At 33.6% G+C, this 26349-nt stretch overlaps 2 protein-coding genes across 3 annotated transcripts in view; both read left to right on the forward strand.

Moving 5' to 3' along the window:
* The window catches only part of Rab3GAP1 (RAB3 GTPase activating protein subunit 1), a 34342-nt gene extending 28089 nt beyond the window's left edge, over positions 1-6253 (forward strand). Inside the window, exons 14-26 of the mRNA XM_067264768.1 lie at positions 1519-1712; positions 1780-1854; positions 1940-2112; positions 2193-2247; positions 4109-4310; positions 4389-4483; positions 4568-4705; positions 4789-4897; positions 4961-5082; positions 5154-5250; positions 5313-5404; positions 5479-5769; positions 5841-6253. Of these exons, the coding sequence (XP_067120869.1) occupies positions 1519-1712; positions 1780-1854; positions 1940-2112; positions 2193-2247; positions 4109-4310; positions 4389-4483; positions 4568-4705; positions 4789-4897; positions 4961-5082; positions 5154-5250; positions 5313-5404; positions 5479-5769; positions 5841-6080 (1883 nt within the window). The 3' untranslated portion in view covers positions 6081-6253. The remainder of the gene's footprint in view (positions 1-1518; positions 1713-1779; positions 1855-1939; positions 2113-2192; positions 2248-4108; positions 4311-4388; positions 4484-4567; positions 4706-4788; positions 4898-4960; positions 5083-5153; positions 5251-5312; positions 5405-5478; positions 5770-5840) is intronic.
* Positions 6254-6995: 742 nt separating this feature from the next.
* On the forward strand, positions 6996-25802 carry LOC136970304 (alpha-catulin-like). 2 transcript variants are annotated; one of them, XM_067264720.1, is made up of 18 exons: positions 6996-7177; positions 7272-7341; positions 9105-9297; positions 9881-10056; positions 10188-10307; positions 10385-10474; positions 10549-10797; positions 10873-11076; positions 14416-14502; positions 15319-15477; positions 15565-15657; positions 15747-15932; positions 20028-20144; positions 20248-20430; positions 21581-21658; positions 24689-24811; positions 24887-24970; positions 25046-25802. In XM_067264720.1, exons 2-18 carry the CDS (start codon positions 7318-7320, stop codon positions 25187-25189), a joined length of 2310 nt encoding a protein of 769 aa, XP_067120821.1. In that variant the 5' UTR covers positions 6996-7177; positions 7272-7317; the 3' UTR covers positions 25190-25802. The 2 variants fall into 2 exon arrangements, with proteins under 2 accessions (XP_067120821.1, XP_067120822.1); XM_067264721.1 differs by lacking the exons at positions 6996-7177; positions 7272-7341 and adding an exon at positions 7816-7842.
* The last annotated feature ends 547 nt before the right edge of the window (positions 25803-26349 follow it).

The raw sequence follows: 26349 nt of genomic DNA on the forward strand, positions 1-26349 counted from the left end.
CAACGAGCTGCCACCTCAACTTCTCGGCTTTCCACTTTGCATATAAATATAATGAACAACAAAAGCAATGACTGGTTAAATATTTTTCTTTTGTTAGATTTTTGGAAATTTTCTCAAACTCCTCAATTTGAATCTCTTTTTCGAACAAAAGTCCATTCAAATCCCATTGTCATATTGAACAAATCCTACATTTCTGCAAGAAAACAGTAATATATATTTTTTTAATTCAAAAACAATATGATTCTACCATATTTTATTTGAATATGAAACAAATTTTCTCATAGATTATTAATTTTTTTTCCTACAGTTAATTTATATTTCTGAGTATAATTCATATTAAATTAATGTTTGCATTCTGTAAATAAGTTATCAAATTTCCTCTCTATACTAACTCGTTTGAATATTAAGGAATTATTCTGTTATTGCGAGATTTTCAATTCAGTTTCAAGTTAAAGCCTTATCTTTTTATTTCTTTTTCATGTTATTTAACTTGTGTTATTTATCATTAGCTTTCAATGGGCAGAAATTAAACCTAGATCTAATCTGAGGTCTAGTCTTAACTACTATTGATAAAACTGGAGTTTCGGTAACGAGGGGTTTATGTGGCATATCCGATGTCTTATCAAGTGCAAATATATTGCATGTTAATCTCTTAAGCCGTGGTCACATCTTGCAATTTCTAGTCATGCAGGCAAAACGACTATTCCCGATAACTAGTAAACTCTCTCCTAAAACCAGCACAACTGCAACCACAACTAGAAACAAAAGACCTTTCTACTCCAATTGCAAATGCACATTCAATCAGCAAACGCCTTTGTTCCATGCCATGTGGTGGCAGGTTTGAAAATAGTTATCATGGCAGAAAGTGAGAATACCGACCGGCACAGCTTTAGAATCAAGATTGATCGAGCTTATTCAGACTCGCGAATACCTGCGGAGTTTTAATTCTTCATTTTATCAAAGAAAAGATGAAAGTCTCGCCATTGATTTTTAGATTTCTGGATATAAAATGTTGACTGTTTTTGGTTTAGTAACAACAATATTATTTTAAATATAGCTAAAGAACTAAGTAAAAAGTACCATCATTTGAGAACGACATTCCTTCGCATTAGAGAAAAAAAGATGATGATAGCAGGCGAAGTGGATGTTAGTTCATGATAAGGTCACATGTTTTAGAGTTAAAACGCCAATGAACAATGTGACTGTGACGAGACGAGCAACTCACACTCGTTGCAGTTGGAAATCTCTAGGTCTGACAATTGTTTTAGTCGCTTACATACAGTTTGATATGCAACCTAACCCCTGTTGCTATCTGATACCGAAGCTTCAATATTATCGATAGTAGTTACAACTAGACCCTCGAGTTTGATATGATGGAGCATTATAAAAATAGCAGCCAATTGTCTGCATTTATTGTCGTGTACTCTATTTACGTTCCATGTTAGATTTTAGCTGGCCAGTCGTCATAAATTATTAAAATACTTTTAAAATTTATAAAGTATTAAAAATCTCTTGTAGATGATCCGAATTTTGGTCAGGCTCTCGATAAATTAGCTAATCCGACGGCTCCGATACCCGGTCTGCAAAATATCATTTATCAGTCCAGAAATCAAGTACAGATAGAACAAAGCGAATCCTCTCTCATAAGCGACGAAGTTTTAATAAAAATTTTGCAGTATATATTTCCTGATTCGGTTTCTCTAAGCAAAGAGGTAGGGGAATTTTACATATTTAAACTTGTTTATATTAACTTAGACATTTTTAATAAATTTTCTGTAGGAAAGCATTGAATTCGAAAACGATAAAGCACTTCCCGAAGTATTTAGAACAAGAAAAGAGTTAGAAAAATTAGAGGTTTGCAATTATTGTATTTGTAATAATTTTTATAAATTTAGAAACAAAAAAAAAAACAATTTTAATTAAATTTATATTTAATTAGGAAACGTTTAAATCGTTCAAAGCGGCACCTCCCGGAAGCTTAACGTGGCGACTTAGTCTAGCATTGTGTAAAGTTAATTATTGCTTTGGAGGAATTGCGGCCGTAGCTCATCTCTGGCAAGAAGTTTTGGTCGAGATGAGACATCGTTGGGAAAATAATTACACCCTACCGTGGTAAATATGTCTGCAAAATACGTTTAAAAATACCGAAAAAAATAAAAACTCAAAACTGAATTTAAATTTTCTCATTTTAGTTTAGAGTCTGGTTCGCCAAATTTGACTCATTGTCTCTTACATCAGAAATTTCAGGTTAGCTAGTTTACAATTTAAAATATTTCATAAATTATATTATTTTTTGAATAAGATGTTCCAATATTTGATTTGTGATTATACAGTAGCCTCCTTATCTGAAAAGGACATATTCCAAGACCTAAAGTGGATGACTTAAACTGCAGATAGTAGCAAGGTTGAGGCCGAAGTTTTAAACACAAAAACGTGTATGTCGGACATTCAGCGCCACCTTCCTGTAAGCCTAGAAGTTTGACAATGGCATTTGGAATGTCAAGCATGATTCTACTGACTTTCCAGATGCCATTGTCAAACTTCTAGGCTTACAGGAAAGCGACACTGAATGTCTGACATACACGTCTTTGTGTTTAAAACTTAGGCCTCAACCTCGCTAGTACCAAACCCTGCAGATATTTTTTCTGCCCCGTGGGCAATAACAAGACCCTTTTGGCAAGCCCATTACGCATTCAATCTTGCTTGTCCAGATGGACCCTCCCCAAAAAAAAAAAAAAAAAAAAAAAAAAATCCTGGGTTTTCTGATCCATCGGGATTCGATCCTGGGTGAATCAGGACAAAGTGTTCCAAATTGAACACTGTTCCAATCAGAAAATTTTTCCAGGAACATCCAATTTGTCCATTTCTACTCAAAAATACTGTATTTACTCGAATATAAGATGATCTCGCATATAGGACGAGGTGTGACTTTAAAGATCAAAATAAAGAAAATTAGATTTATTAATACAATTCTAATTTTATTTCGTTTAATAACAAGTAAAATATCAAATGCACGTAAATGCACACGTCCTGCAAAAATTACTGGCATTTTAAACCTCAAGGAAAAATCTTGTAAAAATCGACAACATAATTTGTTCATGTAATGCTGGACAATCGGGAACCTTTTAAACACCAGAAGGTGAGAATCCAGTAAAAAGTGCAAGTACACAGTTTACAAAAATTATACAAAAAGAAAAGAATCCTTCGCTTGCGCGTATAGGACGACCTAGGTTTTTGAAGCAGTGAAAAATGGATAAAAACCTTGTCTTATGTGTGAGTAAATACGGTATTCCAATTTGTACCGTATTAAAAACAGTCAAACAAAAATTGTAGATGGTAGGTGTCTGCAGGTATCACTCAAGCATACACCATCTCTATTCACGCCTTCAGTAATCTGTAGCATGCACGTCATGTTCTGTTGGTCCTTACAGTGTTGTGCAATGTCTTCAAAATTATTGACAGTTTTCTTCAATTGTCGACAATGGCTCAATGGTTATGTCTGGTCATATTCTAACTTTTATTATTTATTTATTTTTTACCCCTTTGTGAGACTAAGAAGACCCTTATTTTTAGTCATGTCTGTCATGGATTCTGTCAATGGATTCTACATTGGGAGAAGCCAGATTTTCTAACAAAAACAGTTGAAAAATGTAAATTAAACAAGTATGATTGGTCCAGAAAATAATTTTAAAAATGTTCAATAATTGGTAATTCATTAAAATTATTGAATTATGCATACGTATCATGCGCATTATTAAAGATAAACATGTATACGTAATACCAGATATACTAACACTTACCATATAATGAACTTGCATTAACCCTATTTAAAATGAACACATCATCATCATCTCTCCCACTTATAATGAACTTGTGTCAACATATCGTTAGCATGCATGACAGGATTATCACGGTAATGGTAGTGTGTGTTCTTCAAACAATTTTCCCTACATACCTAGACTTTTGAATCGTACCATATATAATTTTTGAATAGTTGCTATATTTATTTTTTCATCTGTTCTTTGTAACCATTTAGAAATTTAAAAAATTCAAAATTTCTCTCGAGATTATCCATTCATTTATTACACTACAAATTGGTGCATTCCAGATGTTAAATTGTTGTATTCAGCGCAAGAAAGTGAGAGAATGGAATCAATTGAATCAAAATAGTTCGTCGCTCGTAACTTCGGAAAGCAGAGAACCGAGTTCGCAGTCGTTTTACAGTGAAAGCGACGGTGACGACGAATATTTTGAATGCAACGACGCATCAAATAACGACAAAGAAAAGGCAAATTCGAGCGACAACAGCAGTAAATACTTCAAATTTTCAAAATTATTGCAATTATTTTTCTATTGTGAAAATTTTTGAGCAAATAATTTAACTTTAGAAACGCAAAAACAAGTTCCGGAAGGTCGGTTGAAGCAGTTAAATAATCTAACTTTATTGCATTCTGATGCCCCATTGTTCATACCCATTACTCAGGTTCGTGCACGTTAAGTGGTTATAATTGTCATCATTAGCAAAAACACTTTTGTAATAATATTAATGGACTTTTTGTAATTAAAGGAACCTTCGCCGATGACAGAAGACATGTTGGAAGAACATGCCGAAATCTTAGTTCAGTTGGGAACTAATTCCGAAGGCGCCGCTTTGCGTGCAAGAATGCAAAGTGCTTGCCTGATGTCAGATATGGAAGCATTTAAGGTTATAAATATTTCAAAAATTCAAGACGAATAATTTAGAATTAATTAAGACTTAATTATTAATAAAATCTGTTTTTAAATTAGGCTGCAAATCCGGGTGCATGTCTAGAGGATTTTGTCCGGTGGTATTCACCCCGAGATCTAATCGAGGAGACCGTAACGGACGAAGAAACGGGAAAAACAGTGACTAAGAGTAATTATTGAAATCTTTTACAAACATATGTTTGACTAGTCGTTAATTGTTTTTGTCCGAAAGGTCATCTGAGTGCTCGTATGCTGCTGCCTGGCAATATGTGGCAAGAAGCTTGGGAGAGTTCTCGTGCCGTGCCTGCGCATCGCCAGAAAAGACTCTTTGACGACACAAAAGAAGCCGAGAAGGTCTTACTTACCAATTTTAATTAAATTCTTATTTTCTACCATACCAACTTATTGTTATTTTGTAAATTTAGATACTTCATTATTTGGCAGCAATTAAACCAGTTGATTTGGTTAATCATCTGATGCCTGTTTTGATATATAGCACATTGGTTCAGTTAGCAGAATGTGGTGAGTATTAGAATATTAAAATAATATACGAGCATAAAATTTATTAATTATACAATTTTTAGTGGAAATTGGACCCCCTTCGCTTGCAACTAAATTAATAGAAATTGCTAATAGAACAGCGAAAGTCATGCATATGCCTCAACCATCATATAAGGTTTTGTATTCTTTTCATAAATCTAAAATTGTTTAAGTAAGAATAAATATTTAAATCAGTTTTATATATCTTAGGATATTTTAAGTATGATATACGAAGCAGAAGTAAAGATTTCACAAGGACAGTCATTATATGCAAAATTTTGTAGTGAAGATAACAGTAACGAAGAAGAAAACAAGAAAAAGACGTCCAAAATTGACGTGGCCACGAGTTCGGGCGCAGAGGATTCCAAGAATGAAAACTTGGAAAACGCCGTGCAGAAATTTTGCTTGGATTTAGTCGAATATTCCGAAGTCGAGGTTCCGGGAGGAAGCAAGGGCCTGATAGGAAATAAGATTCGTCGACTTTTTGCCGAAGCCCAAAGGGTATTTTGCTCGATGCGTTCTATAAATGTTCATTTTAACATAAACTAAGAGTACCTCTCTTTTATCCGCAGAATTCTCACTTAATAATAGACGAGAAACCGCTAGCGTCTTCGGGCGGGGTCTCTTCGTCCGAATATCACTCGACAGTCATGGAGTTTCCCAAACCTTCGGCCAGGGAATTCATTCTGAGGGCCAATCTGTCCAGGCCGACCCAGTGCTCTGGTCCTTCGCCCCAGCGCATGTATTGCCTGCTGACGCCGGAAGAATTCCGACTAGCGGGCGCCTTCAGCGAAGACACGACATTTCAATAGATCACTTTTGTTTAAAGCGCAAGTGACTTACTGATTAAATTAACTATTAAATTTTGCATATATTCTATCTTGTACATTTGTAAAGCTGAGTGATCGTTGGATTACAGTTTACGTTCTTTGTCGGAGAAGATTTTATAGAATTGCAAAGGAAATACCGTTAACAGTAGCAAAATCAGTCAAAAATGCTAAACTGCTTTAATATAAATGCCTGTTTTTTTAAAAAATAATGACGATAAATCAAATTTTGTATAGATAATGATAATAATAATAATGTAATATATTTAATTTAAAGAAAGAAAGTATATATAATTGTATTTTTGGAAGGATTAAACATTTCAGCTTGTTGATCAAATATATATCTTTCTCTCTGAACTTTCCCACTACATTTTGGAAGGAATCCAAGATTATTCTTTCTAGGCGAACGAATGCAACAAATTTCCAGCCGTTAAAAAAATAATCTGGCATGGTTTTCACCGTTTAATTTTCAAGTAGCATGCAACAATAAATCTCTGTACGGATTTATTACATCTGGCTCGGTCACGATTTATATTCATCTTATATATATTTTTAAACATTCGTTGCGATGAATAATGAATCAGATACGAATATTAAAGAGTAATCATCGTTTTCCGTGAAAACTTTAATTTATACGATTTTAAAAACTGGAAAGGATCCAAGGAAAGATAGGTTAAAACACGCGAACGTCATTTCGGAAACCACGTGTTTCGAACCTCACGATATTTTTGGGGGAAAATTACAGAAACGAGCACGCAAATTCATGAATTTTTCAAAATAATCCAAACTCCTCTATAGCAACTACAAATAAACAACACGGTAACCGAGCAACGGCGATAATTATCTATCGTAATCGCAAAACAAAAAGTCGTGACAATCACGTCAATGCGAGCCGCCATTTGTAAACAACAGCGAGCACCCCCTGGATTTTTTTATCGTTATTTTATTTTATTTTTTTTTAATTTCGACTTTCCGACTGAAAACGATACTTCTATAGGCGATTGCGTGTGCGTATTTTTTACGATCTCTATGAATCGATTAATTTTATTTACGTCGAAAATCGATTATTAATAATCGATTAGGTAAGTTGTAAATTTAAATAATTTCCGCGAGTAATGAAGATGGGTTGCTTCGCCGCACTGCAGTTCAATCGATTTTCGTTCCGACTCATTCCAGATGTCGATCACAGCGCATTGATTAAAGAATATAGCAACGTAAGGTAATGACGATGCATCATAGGAGGAAGGTAAGCGGCGATATACATTTTTCTACAATCGATTATTACAATTAATCGATCGTAAACGTTAACGCTTCTAAAGGTATCATTCTCCAAATCGCTCGTGTCGGGCAGTGAAGAACCTTTTACAGGGGCGCCTTATCCGTCAACTCTCTACTCCTCCGCTTCTTTCGTTGATATCAATTTTATATCCCGTTTAATGTATATTTTAACGATAATATACGTTATAGAACGTATTTAAGAACGTTTTCGCGTGGATTTCCTAAAGAAAAATCCCCAAATTTGGGGCAGTTTCGAAGGTAAAGTAGCTCGACGCCGGTCGTGTGCCGACGAGTTAACTAACGACTTAGACGAGCACAATTACCCAAACAACTCCAAATTCGCTTCTAATGAGATCGAGGAGAGGAGTATTAATTAATTCTAATTAAAATTTCAAAGTTTAGAAGCCGAAATGTCGTTCCGTAGATGCCGAAGCGTTATCCCCATCAAAACAAACTAATTATAGCATCAGTAAGCATTTCATTAGTATTATAATTTAGAGAATTTAATTGTAATTAAGTCTTAAAATAGATTAAGATATGCTCGAGGCATTAATTTAATTTCATTTAAGTTTTAATTGCTGGTAGTTCAATTACTATAAGGTAAATTTATCATTTTTAATCAGTATATATATAACGTTACGGTGTTTTGTAACATAAAAATATAGTTTTAACTTTAAATCTGATAGGTTTTTCCCATAAAATCAAACAATTTAAGCTTTGATTCTGAGGGATTTATATTTAATTTTTATATAAATTTGATAATCCTTATATAAAATATGCTTAATGGAACAAAAAATCCAGTTTATGCCTTCATTTAATATTAATTTATGGCTTTAAAAATGTCCAAAACTCTGAATGAAGGTCAAAATTATGCTTTACTGGAGTGAAATAATACTTTGTTTGCTTAATATTTTAAAGATTTTATGCTGATAATGCATAATTTTATTAAAATTATAAGAAAATTACAGTTAACTGTGTTATAATAGTAGCTTATTTGAAGATTACACACAAGTGAATCATAATTCTAGTATAATTTGAAGAAAATTATAATAAAATTATGCTTTATTATATTATATCTGAATATTTGTAGCCAACAGTTGCATAATTTCACTTAACTAAAGCATAATTTTAAGAAAATTATGCCTTATTGAGTTATCTTTAAATATTTATAGCCCAATAATGCACAATTTAATTGTAATAAAGCATAAATCTGGTATAATTTTGAAGAAATTATGTTTTTATTGGAGTAAAAACTTTAAATTAACAACCCATTAAAGCATAATTGTCTCATAATTATAATTTATAACAGTTTTAAGATGTCAGCAGTGATTATAAAGTGTTGATTTTCCTATAAAAAAATTACAATTTGTAGCTAATTTTCTAATCAATCACGAATAATAAATTAATATAATAATTAATTACCTGTAATCATAAAATAGAAATGATTTATTAATAATAAATCATTGTTAACTTTGTTCTGTACTCTTAAAATCTCTAAACCAGATCATTCAATAGATTGATTGAACACAACTATTATAATTCAAATGACTTCATCAATAATTCTATAGTCTACGTGACATTTTAAAGCTATCCTTCATACTTTTCCGAGGCTCGTATCAAATACATTTGTGCAAATATCGCTCCGTTCTATATGGAATGTAAGTTAACAGTTAGAATTTACTATTCGGACGGGACTCAACATTATTAAAAATAAATTATTATAATAATTAGATTCCTACCTCAACAAATACAAAGGAAAAGTATACAAGATCGGGAAGCAAGATGTCGAATGCCGTTATTAGAGTGGGTCAGGCTATCTATTTGGCCGTCGACAGATTCGTGTCTATAGGAGAGGCGATTGCGGAGGATAATCCAGAAATAAAAATCGACATGTATGAAGTTTGCAGGGATGCCAGAGCCGCGGGTAAGTTTGTCAATTGGACGATTGAATTTATAACCACGGTGGCCAAACTCTGGTTTGCGAGGCATACGGCTTCCTTACTTATACAGTTACTTTTTATAAATTTGGTACATATTACACAAATAATATTTTTGTAAATTATCTGACTAATATGGAAATAGACAGAGGGATTGTAACTCTCAACTTAACCTCAAACAGGCAACTGAAAGCTTAGGATACATTCATAGAGTAACAGTGAGCTTTACATACTATACAGTAACATTTTAACTATATATAATATAAATACATAATTCAGCCCTCCAATAAGCCTTCTAATAGAGGATACAATCCTTGTATATGTATTTCTGATATGTAGTGTATGGCTCCTATTATGACGAGGTTTGGCCACTCCTGATATATAACAATGTCATGGATTATTAAAGATTATTAATATGCTATGAACTATAATACAAAATAGTATTTATTATCTGTGTGGAAATCAGAAAAGGATTTAGCAGTTTACTACTATCTAAAGCTTGCTATATGCTATCAATTTAGCTTAGCATTTTATGTTTTTTCTAATTATTGCTTAATCAAAATTTGATAGGCGCAATGATAGAACAGTTGTGCGAAATCTATCATCTGGAAAGTAGACACAGTTGTCCGATCGCCGACAAGCACCAGATGGTTCGAGCCGCTCGATCTTTACTATCGTCTGTGACTCGTGTTCTCTTGTTAACCGATACCGTTGTTGTTAAGCAGTTACTTGGTGCCAAAGATAGAGTAAGCAATAACATTTAATTCAATTTATTGACTTGTATAATTTTTGGAAGACGTCCAAGGACTAAAATAATATATTTTTAGATTAATCAATGTCATAGTTTAATCAAAAAACGATTTGCATTCATATTTAGGTGTCGATAAGTTTAAACAGACTTGAAAACGTAGCAAATTTTACCGAATTTGTTAAAGCTTTCAGTCATTTCGGTGCAGAAATGGTCGAACTTGCTCGCTTGACGAGTCACAAACAAAATGTGAGTAAACTTTTTATGGTTTTATTCATTAAACCGTTTTGCGTGATTGAATTTCATTTATTTTTAAAACAATTTAGGTTCTGAAAGATGAACGGCAACACTCTCAAATGATAGTGACTAAAAAATTATTAGACCGCTCGGCCATGATGCTCTTAACTTCTTCAAAAGTAAGTTCTGTAATCCTATAAACAGAATCGATCCGATTTATAAACAGTTTGACGAATATAAATTTCATACGCAGGCTTGTCTTCGCCATCCAGACTGCGAAACAGCCCGAGAAAATAGAGACACTGTCTTTATCCAGATTAGAAGAGCAATCGACCTTATTCATTTCATCGTTAAGGAAGGAGTGATACCGGATCTAGCAACGGGAACGACAAACGGAGAATCTAACCAGAATGGTGGTTATAGATCTATTTCCGGAAGCATATGGCAAGCAGAAGAACTAGAACAATGTTTAACTGTTCACAATGCAGTTAAAAAGTTTGAGGTTGTACTTTTAAATTCATACCAAATAACTAATTTATAAATTTTTTTAAAATGATAACTGATTTGTTATTTGTAGGAAATGATTGAAATGGGGCATATGACATTGATTGATGTCAGCTACAGAACTCAGCTGAATAATGCTTTTGATGCTATCGTAGAACGTACTCAAGACTTCACCGATTCTGCCTACACGACTCACGAACATAGAGAAAAGATTCTTTTACTCTGCGATCGAATTAAAATCGAATTAAGCCAGTTGCTTAGAGAGGGTGATAATCTGGTAAGATATTTATTTAAACATCACTTCTAATCAGTTTAAACATTTAAAATATATTTAATATTTTTAAATAAAACTTTTCTAAACAAACTTTGAAGATATTAAGTGTAATATGTAAAAAGAAACAACCTGTATATTCTAACAGTACAATTAATGTGCAAATGAACCTTTCCAATTACCTTAAATACCATCATCGGAAGACCGAGATGGTTAGCGCATCATTCTGCAGCTATGGGAGACTTGGGATTGAATCTGGGATTGAACCCCAAGAATTTATTGTAGATGATATATCAATCTTTCTTCCTCACAATCCAATTGTGCCAATTGTGTGGACCTAGCCAGTCGAAAGATAACAGCCAGTTTGATGGATGAGGTGACAAGCAACTGCCTGAAGTAACAACACAAGAAGTCAAAAATGTCCAAAAGGAATATAAATAAATAATAATAATAAGCCAAATAAAATGATATCCCATAAATGCACTTGTTTATAAATAGTTCATGCAAGTGCCAGTGCTACAAGTGCTCTTTGTCGACAACCATTCTTGGTCTCAGAGTGGTAATAATCAGTTTTACCTCAGGTGCAAGTTACCATCAATTCAGTACTGTCCACAACAAGCATGGAAAAAGGTGGTGCCCGTAGGGCAGAAAGTCAAAAAATAAATAAATAATACCAGGTTATATTCTCTTAAGATTCAAAGTTATGGGATTTTAAACCTCATGATGACTAGAAAGTATTCTTTTGCTTATTGAATACATTGCTGGTGTATATAGATTGTTTATTTACACATACTTAGTGAGATAACCAATTTAAGAGTAATATTTAGAGTATGCTTAATGCTTGTATATATAATGAGGTATTCTAACGTTAAAAAATTATTTATCTTTTACTATAATTAATTATCCAGTTATTAAAATCTTTTGTAAATCAAAAAGACCTTTCTTACCTCATTAGTGTGCATAGGTAATGCTGTCATCTTCAACTAGTTTAATACTAATAAACTAAATTTTGAATGTTTGTATCAGTAAACTTTTTATAACTCTATGCAAAATACAACAGAGGATCAATAGATAAGTTAACAAGTGGATTTCTGAACATACCTTTATTAGTAGAAATGTGAAACTACAGCCAGACACACATTGGTAAGAACACTTTTTCCACATAATCACCAAATTTATCCAAGCATTTGTTCTACCAAATAATCAATATATACAATTTTGTGTCAAGACCCTCTAGCTGGGTGATGACAGTTTGTGGCACATTCGCCACAGTCAGAAATTGCTGTCCACAGAATGTTTTTTCGTGGGCCCAAGGAGATGGGAATTGCCAGGTGCCAGGTTCAGACTATAGGGAATGTGTTCTAAAACCTTCCAGTGCACATCATCAATGCGGGAACAGATGCATTGGGCAGTGTGCAGTGTTGAATTGTTTTATGCAAGAGAATGACAACCTCTGGTCTCTTGCAATAGATTCAAAGTACAGAGCATTAGTCAACTTTCTACCTATTGTAGATACCTTGTGGCCTTATTTATTTATTCTCCCTTGTATGATAAAATTATGTCAAATCTATGCCTTATTGTCATTATCTTTATATTTTTACAATCCCTTATTTTTATGATAAATCTTCTATATTCCCATCATATACCATTAATTACATATTGTATTTGTATTTTTTGGAGGTTAATCAAGAAAAGAGACAAAGAAACAAGTTTAAATTCTTCAAGTTTAAAACAAGTATTATAAATGTGTATAAGTGCATTTGTCACGTTCATATCTTTTTCTTGTACTTATTGATTTTCTTTATTTATTTACTTAAAAAGATAAGTACGAGGGGGGACCGGGGGCCCTTGGTTATGCTAACACATCAACCAAACTGTTATCTGTTTATATGATAAAAGGCTATCTTAGTATTCGTAGGACAGAAAGAGTTTAAAAAATAGAAATTAATATAAAAAATAAACTTAACGCATATTTTTTACTGATAGGAGTTAAGAGATCAGCAATAAACCAACACAGATTAAAGCAACGAACACAAACCTGTGTAAAATCAATGCCACAAAACGTAAGTAGGCGAAACTTGTGTCATATGAAAGTCTCTATCACACAAGTGTCATGTAAATAAGGCACAATAGAAATGTACTGTACTTGCAGTGGCGTAGCGTGGGTGTCAGCCGCCCGGGGCGGAGGAAAATTTCGCCGCCCCCTTATTTAGGTATTTTTACAAGATATTATTATTTATTGTGAAATTTTGCTGCCCCCTATAAGTGTCGCCTGGGGCGGGCTGCCCCTGCCGCCCCCACTACGCTACGCCACTGTGTACTTGTGCAACAAAATGAAATGTTGCACAGGTACACTGCTATCCTTTATCCAACTGAAGAGGGCTAAGCTAAAATAAAAAATAAAGTGGTCTAAATTGTATATACTTTGGTGACTTAATATAATACAAAATACAAAAATACTGAGGCATTGATTGATAATTTAAATAAGATCCACATAACCGAGTCCTACAGGTTAGCATCTAATGATATTAAAAATATGTATCCGTCCATCCATCTCAATAAATTGTATTAAAACTATATTAGTAAATAATCGTTTCCAAACCGTCTTGTTCAAAATGTAATATGTTATATATACAGCAAAATTGTATCTGACAAATTATCAGCTGCTAGGACCACTAACATTGCATTCCTGAAATATCAGTAGCTTATCTCGTACCTCAGAGAAGGTATTTGGATGATTCATTGTGATGGAGGGCCATTTTTGCATGTATATTTGTGTGTTTCTTTAATTTTGGACAAGAGTGTAGATCAGTTATGGAATTATAGCACTTATAGAACATAACTTGTACATGTACTGTACATTCACAACTGAGATGTTCCATTAGTGCTGTTTGCAAGTTGTAAAGCTTGAAGTACAGTATGTATGGTTGACTGAGGAGGGATAAAAAAAAGTCTCAAAATCCATCCCAATTCCACTTGTACGGTGAGATTCGATAAAGACTCACAAAGTACTTATACATCTGGGCTTATTCATAAATTACATAACACTGTTTTTATACATTTAACTACCATTTCATCCTTTCTGTACATTAATTTATTAATTATGTGTATAACATACAAAGCAGTGATATAAGTAATACAGTTCACTGCATTAAGTAATTTTTGAAGAGTCCCTATACAGTATAATTATGTTAATTCCTGATATTGTTATTTTTGTATAGAGTTCCATCGGTGTTTTACTAAGCAAAGCTTCTTCTTCTGATGTAAAATGTTTATTATTAAGAAATTTATATAAATTATTTTCTTTATTTCTACTTATATATTTAATCATCTACTTCTATACAGGATCAAGCCGGCACAACAACACCGACGGATAGACTGGAAACTTTTGTTTTTCAAACTCTACAAGCAACTAAAGATCTTAGACAACAAGTAAGACTCATTTTCTCTTTTACATTATTATCTTGTCAAAACATTTTCTTTTTTGCAATTATATTTAATATTTAAGATCATGTCAGTGTTGTAAAAGATTGTATTGATCATGTTGCTTTGAATATTAACTCGGAGATGACCGAAGTAGAATAAGTGGCTTTTTACGCAGCGTGCAATTGAAGATGTTTACTATAAGCCAACTACACTAATAGTTTCCCACTTTACATATTATATTATTCTTTAAATACCAGCCATATATAACAGCTTCAATTTATCCTCACGTCGGGCATGCATTGCTTTTCTCCATCAGACTGGACTTCTTCTAGAGATGGTGGCTTAACCACCTACTTCTACCCAAATTGCTTAATTCCTTAATTATTAATTAGCCTTAATGTGGCCGATAAGTGTTCCACAGGATCACTTATCGACCACAGTGAATTAGTTTGAGTTCACAGCTTATGATAACATTTGAAGGATACACACAACATTCCAGAAGCTTGTGAGGTTTGAAACTGGTCTTTGTCTTAATAAGTTGAATTTATCATGAATTAAAGTTCATAGAAATAAAGTGTTTTCTTCTGTACTTAAACTGTCAATTTCCTTAAAGTAGCCATATTTTCTTGTCGATGCTTATAAAACGGTAGTGAGGGTCAAAACTTAAAACTCTCCCGTGCATGCCTTTCTCAGCCTCTTCTCTATTATGGGCTCCGTCGGGGGTTCTCTCGCCGAGATCATAGTTTCCCTGATACATTTATCATTTATAAGTCATATTATAATAATTTATTAACATTTACGTACCATTTTTTTATTATTTAGTTGCAAGATACAGCTCTGGAGCTTTCTGACGAATTGTTAAAACTAAGGAATGAAACAAACCTTCTTTGTAAAATGAAACATATTTCTATGACTGGAGATTTTTCGAAATTAGAAGACTACACCGATAAATTTAAGGAACATGTAGATTACGTACAAGAAGTAAGAATAATAATAACTAAGGAATTTAGAATATTATTTTATCTTCTTTTTAAAAAATAAAAACTGTTTTTCTTTTTTAAATTTTAGGTTTGCAAAATGCTTCATCACGTTGCAATCACCGAAGCGCAGCAGATATCATCAAAAAGTATAGAATCTTGTCTGCAAGTTTATGGCCCGCAGGTTGGTAAAACTCTAAAAAAAAAAATGGCATCATTCTTCTTAATTTATTATTTATTTCTAAAATAAATGTATTTATCTGTAATTTTCAGGTGATGAGTGCTTGTTACACTCATTGTCTGCATCCGAATAGTAAGATTGCAAGAGAAAACTTGGACGTGTTTATCGATGTGTGGCGATCTCTCGTCAATGACGTTACGAGTTTAGCCTACGAAATCAATGAATATTGTCAAGGCCATATACCAGTATCTGCATCTAATACCTCACCGCAAACTGAAGTAAATAGTTTTTCCAAATAATATATTATGTTTTACTTTTTACTGTCATATCTTCAATATTGCCAGAGCCAGATTTACATATAAACTAACAAGATTACAGCTTTTAGGGCCTTACATTACAAGGGGCCTTGTTCTATTCTCGAGAACAGTTAATACATACTTTCCACTAGTATTTGATGAAGTGACCCTCCTATATGTAGTGTAGGTCCATAATTAGTCTAAATTTGGCTCTGAGTATTACATACAAACTCTAGCTATTATCTTCCACAGTTTCTATTAGCTATTTTAAAGCCTTCAACAGTTGTAAGGCAAAAATGAGAAATTTTCTTTAGCATAATACTTCAAATGAACTATCACAAGTTAAGCTAGAGTCCAAGAAGGCTACAGTATATAGAATCTATATCCTCGACTCAGTGCCGTAACTAGGGCGGTGCCAGCTGTGCCCAGGCACAGGGCGTAGACCCTGAGGGGCGCAGAAATGACCTGGACCAAGTTTTGGGTCATAGTTTTGGGGCGTAGTTACAGGTGCTCGCACCAGGCGCATAAAAGGCTAGTTACAGCGCTGCCTCCACTAGATTTTTTATTGAGGTATTCTCTAATTAGAAAACTCAAAAATCCAATCTCAAGTGTGAAATTTTATTGGATATAGATTAAATTGTATTTGCTATCGAATAATTATTAAAAGTTATTATAATACAGAAGACTCGCTTGTCGGGCCATTTCTTGTACAGAGGGTGCCGGATTACTGAGAGTATACAGGCCTAAAGCCCGCTTTATGGCAACGAATGACATGACCTGTTTTACTTCTGTATCGATTTGTTAAACCCCCAAATGCACAGCTTTGGGCTCAACGTACTGAATCAGACCACTCAGGAAAACTTCCAAGGAGTTGGCCAAGGTACTCAATGCATCAGCCTATACTCTAGGGAACCGGGATCAAATCCAGGTAGAGAATCCCAGGAATTTTTTATGGGTAGTTTGTCCAGAATATATTGGGCCCCTTCCCTGACCACCCAGTTGACCCATTGCAGGCCTGGACCAAACCACAATGGGTATAGCAAAAAGATTGTCCTAGAATCCACAAGGTAAAAGAGCCAAAGTTTTAAAAATATTTTCAAGGATTTGACTCAGATACAAATCCTGAGCAAAGGTATCAGTTAATCTCGAGATTTGTGTCATTTTTCTCATTGTCGGTAATCATTGATTTATTGATTTATAAGTTTAAGAAATCTGAACACACGAAACTTTCCAATAACAGATCAATATGACAATAGTCAAATTATTGATCATTTATATCTACGTTTATTTTTAAATATAGTAATTTTATATATTTTTAATTTAATGCTTTAATTACTGTTACGAAAAATAATTATTTATTTCAGAATAAACATCAAACTGTTTTCAAGGGGGCCATCCTTAAATTATGTAATGTGGATATGGGTGGATGGATACTTTCAGATTGTTTCAATGCATTACAAAGGAGTGGGGATATTAAAAAAGCATTACATAATCATTTCTGAAATGTTGCTTAGCCAACTGTATGCCACTGCTTTGTACGTTATGTGTAATAAATAAAATAATCCGGGACATATTTCCCATTAGCCTCATTAGGCCTGGAGTTAAGGGCGCAACAGTTTTGGGGTGCCAAAATTCAATTGTAATAACAATAAATTAATGAAAAAATAGTTATACATAGAAAAAATCCATAAAGAAATTAGATAAAAACATACAAACACACCTCTTGTACGTTTCCAGCATTAACTTTACACACAGAACAAATGTTTTTGACCCAATTTGCAGGTCTACTTTAGGTTAGAAACCATTCCAAAGACGAAGGATCTATGTTGAGTTCTGAAGCAGAATCATTTGAATATTCCATGACGTTATTTTAAATCCTTATGTTGTGATTCGGTATTTAAATAAATAATAGAATTTTAAATAATGTTACGAAATATTCAAATGGTTCCACCGTAGAATTGAATACCTCCTTCGTCTTCGGAACAGCTTGTAACTTCGGCTTCAATCTTTTACTATTATTATTTACAGAATAGTTATTTGTAAGGTGTTATCACACATTAAAGCTTTCATTAAATAAATATTCATGACTATTCTGACCACCTGAAATGTATTTTGGCTTAAAATAACACCTGTAACGGCTGTTATTTTAAGCCAAAATGCAAGACTGTGTAATATATATATATATATATATATATATATACACAGTCTAGCATTTTTATCAGTCATATTTTTTTCCTCCTTTGTGGGACATTAAAGAATCTGTCCAATGTCAATTGCTTTTTCTCTTCTTCAGGACTTTTTGGAAGTAATTAATAGCATTGTTGTTGTAGAGATCCCCAAGCTAGTTAACCTCGACCTGGTTTGGATGCCATTCTAAGACCATTGTTCTGACATCCTCTCACTTCTTCAAAACACCTTTAATAGCAGATGCCGGCATTGATCCTCTTTCGTCTTCCTCTTTTTCAGAAGAAAACACATCTCGCCGAGATTCTCGGTGTTCTTCATTCAAGAGTTCTTGGAGTTCTTCTGTCATCAGATCAGTTTGAGGTTCCATTATGAGCTCTTCAATGTCATCATTTTCCTCCAATTCAAGAACTCTAGCAGTTGTCACAATTTCATCCATAATTTCAGGGACGTCGTCAACATCTCCCTGAATGCAGGAGGGACGCAGCTTTCACCAAGCAGAATTCGACTGTCATTGAATGATTCCTGACCGCACCTTTTGAATGAGCCAGATAGCCTCAAGAATATCAAATTTTTTTCTTCCAAAACATTTTTTATGTTGTCATTGAAGAGAACTGGCATGCTTCAAAACACCTTGAATTCTACCTCCTCGTGTGACAGAAAGTGGAGTTCATTTCTTCAGTTCTCTAGCTTTATCTTGAATGACAGTAATACTAATTACATCTATTTTCATTTCCCTTTCTTTTATCCAAATTAAAAGCAATCTCTCTATTTTTTCACGGATGGCACATCTTCATTTCTCAAATGTGATTTTCATTACTCCTTTAGCTGCGTGAGCTTCTTGATTATATCTTTCTTAGCCAAGATTGTGCCTACTGTAGACCTGTTTGAGCCATACTGCCTAGTAACATTCTAGCCCGCTCTCTACCCTGGCTATTATCTCTTGCTTGGTTTCTATGGTGAGTACAGTTCTTGACACTCCACTCTTTTTAGGCTCCATAATATTATCAGTTTCTTTTTCAAATAAAAAGTTCAGAAAAGCACTTACGAAAAGAGAACAGAAAGCAACTAGCACACAAAAACATTATTTAAATGTGAAGCCCAGATGGAATTCAAAATTTGATGTTAGAACATTAACAAATATCTGACGGGACAGTTAAATTCTCACCTTTAAGTGCTGACAGTCTCGCAAAGACTATAAAAAATTCTTTCTGTCAGAAAGGTAAACGAAAGGCTGGAATTACAAGTGAGAGTTTCAAAATTTGGAGGAATATTATCTGTTTGGTATTGGGTTGAGCGTTGACGTCAATATCTCCCACACTCCGAAAGGTTTCAAATAGTCACCTGGAGACAAGGGAAGACCAATTAGTATACATTATTTCACGTCGCTTCTTCTTGTGTTTGTTATCCGAACATGTGTTTGTTGTCCGAACATAAAAATCTTTCACAAAAGTGTTCATTGTCCGATTTGTTTGCAGTCCGAACTGTTCGTTAACCGATCACCCACTGTAATTTAGACTAGAAGTATCCAGTTAAGCCACCATCTCATGTTAAATTAAGTTATTAGAAATAACTTAATTAATTCAAAACATTCTGGAATAAAAGAGTGAGACTCAAACCTGCTACTCCTGCTAACTATCTTTCAATTTTAGCTTTCAGATCAATTAATTTGGAAGATTTAAGCTACCATCTTGTACAGTTATTGGCCTACCTTTAGAACAATATCTTAATATTTAATTAGCCACATTATAGCCCAATAAGAATCTGGCTGTATTATTCGGTCAAGAACCACTGAAACAGAGATTAAAATGTTCGTTCCAAAATCCAACATGGAATTCTTATTTCTACTTTTATTATGTGAAAATTTATTTAATTAATTTCTTTATTTTGTAGGTAACAATGACAACTCTTCCCCCAGTAACAACATCCACAATAACAATAACCACAACTACTACTACAACAACAAATGTCAATTCAAAATCACCACAATGCATGAAACTTGATGTGGAGGTAAACCATTTTTACATAAGAAATATAGAAAATTTTATATTTCATGAGTCTTTTCTTGTCGTAAATCGAATCTATCTAAAAAATACTTATGTAACTTTTACAGGAACAAGCAAGCATTGCCAAATTAGGTTTAGAAATGAAGATGTTAACGTCGGAGATGGATGCAGAAACTAATAAATGGCCCACGACCGATAACGATATCGTACGACGTGCTCGAAGTATGTCGCAAATGGCTTTTTCTATGTATCAGTTTACTAGGGGAGAAGGAGAACTTAAAACCACACAGGTTAATTAACTTTATTGTTTAATTTAGAAATGTATTAAAGCTTATAATAACATAAAAACATAAAATAATTGAATACACTTTATACAAAAAATGATTATCCAATGTAATTAATAAATCAATAACTCACTACTCACCACACCGGAATTACTTCCAAAAAATTACGTACCCAAAACCTTTTACGGTGTGGTAATTCATAAATATCGTCACGCTAATGTTTTCGAACCCCTTCTGGGCTCTGCTTCAGGTTCCAAATCGTTTCTAGATGGATGTTCAATTGTCATTAAAAATTCCTTCGATTGGCATGTCGTCAAAATATTAGTTCGATCATAATTTCGAAAGGATTTACAAAAAATCCACGTCACACATGCGCAACAAGCCAGCCCATCCGTGTATAATGGGTTGACTAGAGTGCACCAATCGAACGAATTTTTAACGGCAATTGAACATCCATCTAGAAACAATTTGGAACCTGAAGCAGAGCCCAGAAGAGGTTCAAAAACGTTTGCGTGACAATATTTATGAGTCACCACACCGTAAAAGGTTCTGGGTATGTAATTTTTTGGAATTAATAAATCATTAAATAGAACAGTGTTTCTCAACTCGCGCGACAAGAATAGTTTTAATTTATTGCTTTATTGTTCCATGAGAATAGTAAATGTGGAATTTCTCATCAATTTTTGAGTGTGTCGGTGCTAATGCTCCACATAATAAAAAGTATACGAATGCTGTTCCAAGGCCTTGTAGTCAAGAGCCACCAAAACAGAGAATAAAATGAGCCTCTGCCCAAAACTGACTTTTCAGAACAAACTCGGCTTTTACTTGTTTACAAAGATGAATAAATTTCTGTTTCTGTAAAGTAATTTTGTGCAGAGATCTTCATCCTTTTGTCTTTTATTGCTTACATGGAGATTTGAACATGAATAACAGACAGTATCACCGATTAGAGAGAGATATCCTACATAGTTTATAGGCAGGACTACAGAAGTAAGGTTACTAATACTAACCTCAGACAATAATCACTGCTTTTCACCTTGCACAGACTATATATATATATATATGAAAGAGGAAAAAATACAGACATAAATTAATTCTATTTATGTAATTAATAGAATTATTATTTCTTTAAAATCAATAAATTCTTTTCCTTTAGGATCTATTTACTCAAGCAGAGTTTTTTGCGGAAGAAGCTAATAAATTTTATAAAGTAGTTCGACATTTTTCTTATCAGGTATGATTTGTTTCTTTGTAGTTAGTTCAGAATACAATTAGTTATCTTATATGGTTATACCTCATTATAATGCAATAATTATTAAAAAAATTGTTTAAAATCAATACAAAAAGTAAGAATTACTAATAACTTTTGCTTATAAAAAATGATTTATTATTTTATTTATTGGCATTAATAAGTGGACCCTAACGACTTTGCAACTAATAAACTTCATTAGGAAAATATTACACTTAATTAAAATTGCATCCTCTTCGAAGAAAGAGGATTCTATTACAAATTTTGCATGGCCAGTCCATTAATCAATGAACTGGCCATGTTTTCCAGGTTTTATTTGTATCTAATGCCTAAATATGGGCCAGTTTCTCATAAAAAGTCTCCCTGACAGATTGCCCAAATGATTGCTGTGCCTTCTCCCATCAATGCAATCAAAAATCATGAGAGTTGAGCTAATTTGAGCTCTTTTAACAAAGTTTCCTACATAGAACTAATATATCTTTCGGGCACTAAAAGAGCCTTTTTCCATATCCGTTATAGGTTTAATCAGGTCAACAATGGGGATGACTGGTGGTAAACGTTACTTAACCAGATCAAATGTCCACGAAAATTTCTGAGGATCCTTGTCAAAACCTGTAATAGATATGGAAAAGGCTATCTTGGGACTAAAAATGGCAGTTTTGCAGCAACTTAAATAGTATATAAAAATTTTGTCAGAGTTTATTGCATTATATCAAGGGTAATTGTGTTATTTATAATTTCTATATTATGCAATATGTTTATACGCTCGTATCCTGGGTAACACTTGGGATACATTCACGAAAATGGTCACTAAGCACATAAAATGAAGCTTTGTGCATTCTCCATATTTAGGAGCATTTGTGCCATAGCATTTGATCATCCACCCAAATACTAAGCTTTCTTTCCATTTCTTTAAACAAATGGCATCTTGAACAAGTTGCTTTTGCTGTTAAAAACTTTGAGGTCTTAGTTGCATGTCTTATCTGCATTTTTTAAAGTCGTTATTGCATGAGCTATGGAAGCAAACTTTTAGTGGGAGGCCAGTGTGCAATGTTATGTAGCTACTTGCCTCAGATCTAACTATTCTGTTCTCTTTTTATGAATTTTAACACCATTTTGCATCAAGGAATGCTTTTACAAGCTTTAATGCACTAAACACATAGCCTACATCACAGTAACAAGCCTCAAAAGTTTAAGAACTTCACTGAAATATTCCACTTCTCATCGGGTAAACTGCCCGAACAAATTTATATCATGAACGGATTTGTACAGTCATGAAAATGCTGCACGCTGGACTTTAAAGTAGATCTTATAAAAATCAGTACCGTGACTACGTAACACTTCTTGGAATTCTCCTCTAAAATCTGTTCCTGAATGCCGCCGATTGAATCTTGATTTTTGATTTTATTGCAGAGATGATGAGATCCAAACCTCTTGTAGCAGCCCTCACGTATGTTAAATTTTGCTTCATTACTATCCCCTTTGTCCAGCTTCTCCAACTTTTCTTTTTCTAGGAAGAGTCACTTTGCCTGTATCATGTCTCTTTCAAACAACTTTTGACTCTTTCCAAAAATATTCAAACTCTATTTCAGAGTTAATTTTCTTCAAAGTCCTAAGTGCTATTATCTTTGGTGAGCAAAGGATGGCACTTAAATTGTCACAGTGAACTGAAGATGAGAATGCTCAGCTTCAGTCCAAAAAGAAATTTAAAATTTTCCATCTGACATGAAACGATTTGTGGTGTAATCTTGCTGTCTCACAACTCTTCTAACGTTACTGTCTTAGGGCATTGTATTCTAAAGGTTGGCATACTAGCCTTTAAAGTTCAATGTGTTGGACACAATGTTCTGAATCCAGGCATTTGGAAATCATATTCCAGTTGTAATTCGTTCTTTATTTTCTTGAATTGGGCTTCTCGTTTCAGAGAATACTTTATTAACTTTCTCACTTAAACCATCCAGAGTATTGCGCTTGACTTTGTTCTTTTTAGCATCATCAGAACAAGAAAGGATCAATTGGTGCTCTTAACAATGAAGCTTGAGGCTCTTTATCCAAGAATTTTTTAGCCACTCCAGTTTTTTGTCCTGCTAGAGCATAAGTTAAATGGAATTAGAAGTTGTATTTTCAAGTTCATACAGTCCTATGAATTCCTCAGTTGCATTGAATTGTTGAATACATATCACTTACTGTTCAGTTAGTTGCTTTGTTGTACTGTACATAATCGAGTAATACTTCTTGCAGCTAGAAAATTTGCTGCTGATTTCAAAGAGCCATTATTTTAATAATTTCACTTTGATTGTCTAGATGTACTGTATATCTCAGCAGATATACAGTACATCTAGTTGAATCATAAAAAAAGGCCCCCAAAATCCAGGGTCGTCTTATATGACAGATATATGCTAAAACTATAAAACTTCAATGAAAATTTATACCTCGTCTTATCTGCTGAGATATACGGTATGTACTTGGTTTCTTATATTGTGTTTTTACAGTGCAATTAGCATTTAACTTCTTGGTTTTAACAACACTTACATAAGTAAAACAGAAAGTTTTGCCCTGCTAAGGACCATAGTGGAGCTAGTTCCATTACTAAACCACTGAAGTCAAAATAACCATGCTTGATTTCCAAACAATTGTATAGAAAAGTTAAAATTTTCTGGTTCTTCTCGTATATCTGTATTGATTGTGAAGGTTGAAATTGCCTTAAAATTCATTATTTATGCTGACAGTGCCTGGCATAAAACACACGACAAAGGAGAAAAATATTACCTATTTGCAGCTCTCAATCCATTATTATGTACAGAACAAATAAGAGGTTGCTTTTCGATGCCAACAACAGCCCTTAACATCAAACATAGCAACGCACAATGAAGATTGCTATCAAACAGCACAGAGGAAGACTGCTTCAAGGATACGAATGTGTATAAACACAGTTAAATTTTTTTCACGCTTAATATCTGTAATTTAATTAGTTCTGTAGAACGAAATTAATTGAATAATAATTTTAATATTAAGGTTCCCGGAGAACCACCAAAGAAGGAGCTGCTTGAATATTTAGATCGAGTCCCCACTTTTGTCCAACAACTTCAGTTTACGGTGAAAAATCCTACAGTTGGTAAAGCCGCTACATTCACAAAAGTACAAAAGATAATTAATTATAATTATAATTTATTTAAATTTCACTTTATAATGTTTCGTCTTTGTATCGTACAGGTAGATAATGTGATAAAAGAAACTAAAAATCTAATGAATGCCATTTCAAAGGTTGTAACTCATTGTTTGGGATGCGCAACAAAGGTATTCTCTTAAACTTTACTTATTTAATTATAATGAGAAATTATACTATACATATAAACTATATTATTTTATTAGTACAATTTGGATTTTTCCGGAGCGGGTTCGGATCGTTCCCGTCTAATGGCCCAGTACAGAGGAGAGGGCGAAGAGTACGTAGACCCCAATGCTGGGATGCCGCCCAAAGCGGGAGTTCAGAGCGCGTCGGATCCAAACATTTGACAATTAGGGATCGGTCCCCGGAGGGCCACGAGCGAACCCAGGCGCACCACCCGTGTGTCTTTCTTAACACTTTTGGGGGCAAAATCCAAGCGAGAATAGTAAAATATTTTAATTAGTTTAAAATAGTAAAATAATATCTAGATACATACATATATATAAGTGTGTGTATGTATGTATATATATATATGCATTTTATTTCTATAATATTTGATTTTTAATTTATAGAATTATTATTTTACGAAATCTATTATGCCATGAATACAGCATAAAGAAAATATATATATTTTTTTATAAATATACTAATACCAGAAAGAAAAAATAGTTTATTTATAACATAACTAAAAGTGCATCATTTCACAAGTTTTATTGCAAAAATAATTTAACGAGCAAATAATACTTTATTCTACAAAAAATTCATTTATGAATATGCAATTATGCTTTTTCTTCTTTTTTTTTTGTCTAATTTGTTTGAAATTATTATAATTATTTTGCTTCGTTGATATTCCAGTACTTAATTATAACGATAGAGGCCGAAATGGAGATTTTTCAATAATTTGAAAGCTTCGAATCACTATATAATTCAGCATCTTTTCAATTGGCCAGCTGTAATACAGTGGCGTAGCGAGGGAGGTGTATCATACACCGGGCACCACTTCAAATGGTCTCCAAGACAAACTATGTGTGTTTCTGGAGGGGGCACCAGTTATGCCCTGGGTGCCAGTTATGTTCGCTACGCCACTGCTGTAATAGTTTCGGTTCTAGATTCACTGGTTGAAAGTACATCAGGACAGATCCAGAATTACATTATTAATCCTTTTTCTGCGAGCACATTGTCACGCCATTCCATAATACATAGTAAGAAATGACTGTAGTATTCACTAAGGGCTCATTCGTATGGTAATACAGATGTGTTGTGAATTAACAATTACATATTCATTCAGCAAGATAGTTGACCGAATAAATTTGTACCACACGACACCCTTGACGTTTTTCGTCGAGACTAAATATCTGTGATACGTACAGATGCAGTCCATTTCGAGTACAGATGTATTACGAATTCACCCCTCCTGGAGGAAATGAAACTTGTTTTTTTAAGTCATCACTTTTATCTAGGAATATGATTTGCAGCTCTGAATTAACTCGTATATGTTCCTAGATAA

This window comes from Centruroides vittatus, unplaced genomic scaffold (assembly GCF_030686945.1).
Source record: "Centruroides vittatus isolate TY-2023 unplaced genomic scaffold, ASM3068694v2 contig_1916, whole genome shotgun sequence".
NCBI lineage: Eukaryota > Metazoa > Arthropoda > Arachnida > Scorpiones > Buthidae > Centruroides > Centruroides vittatus.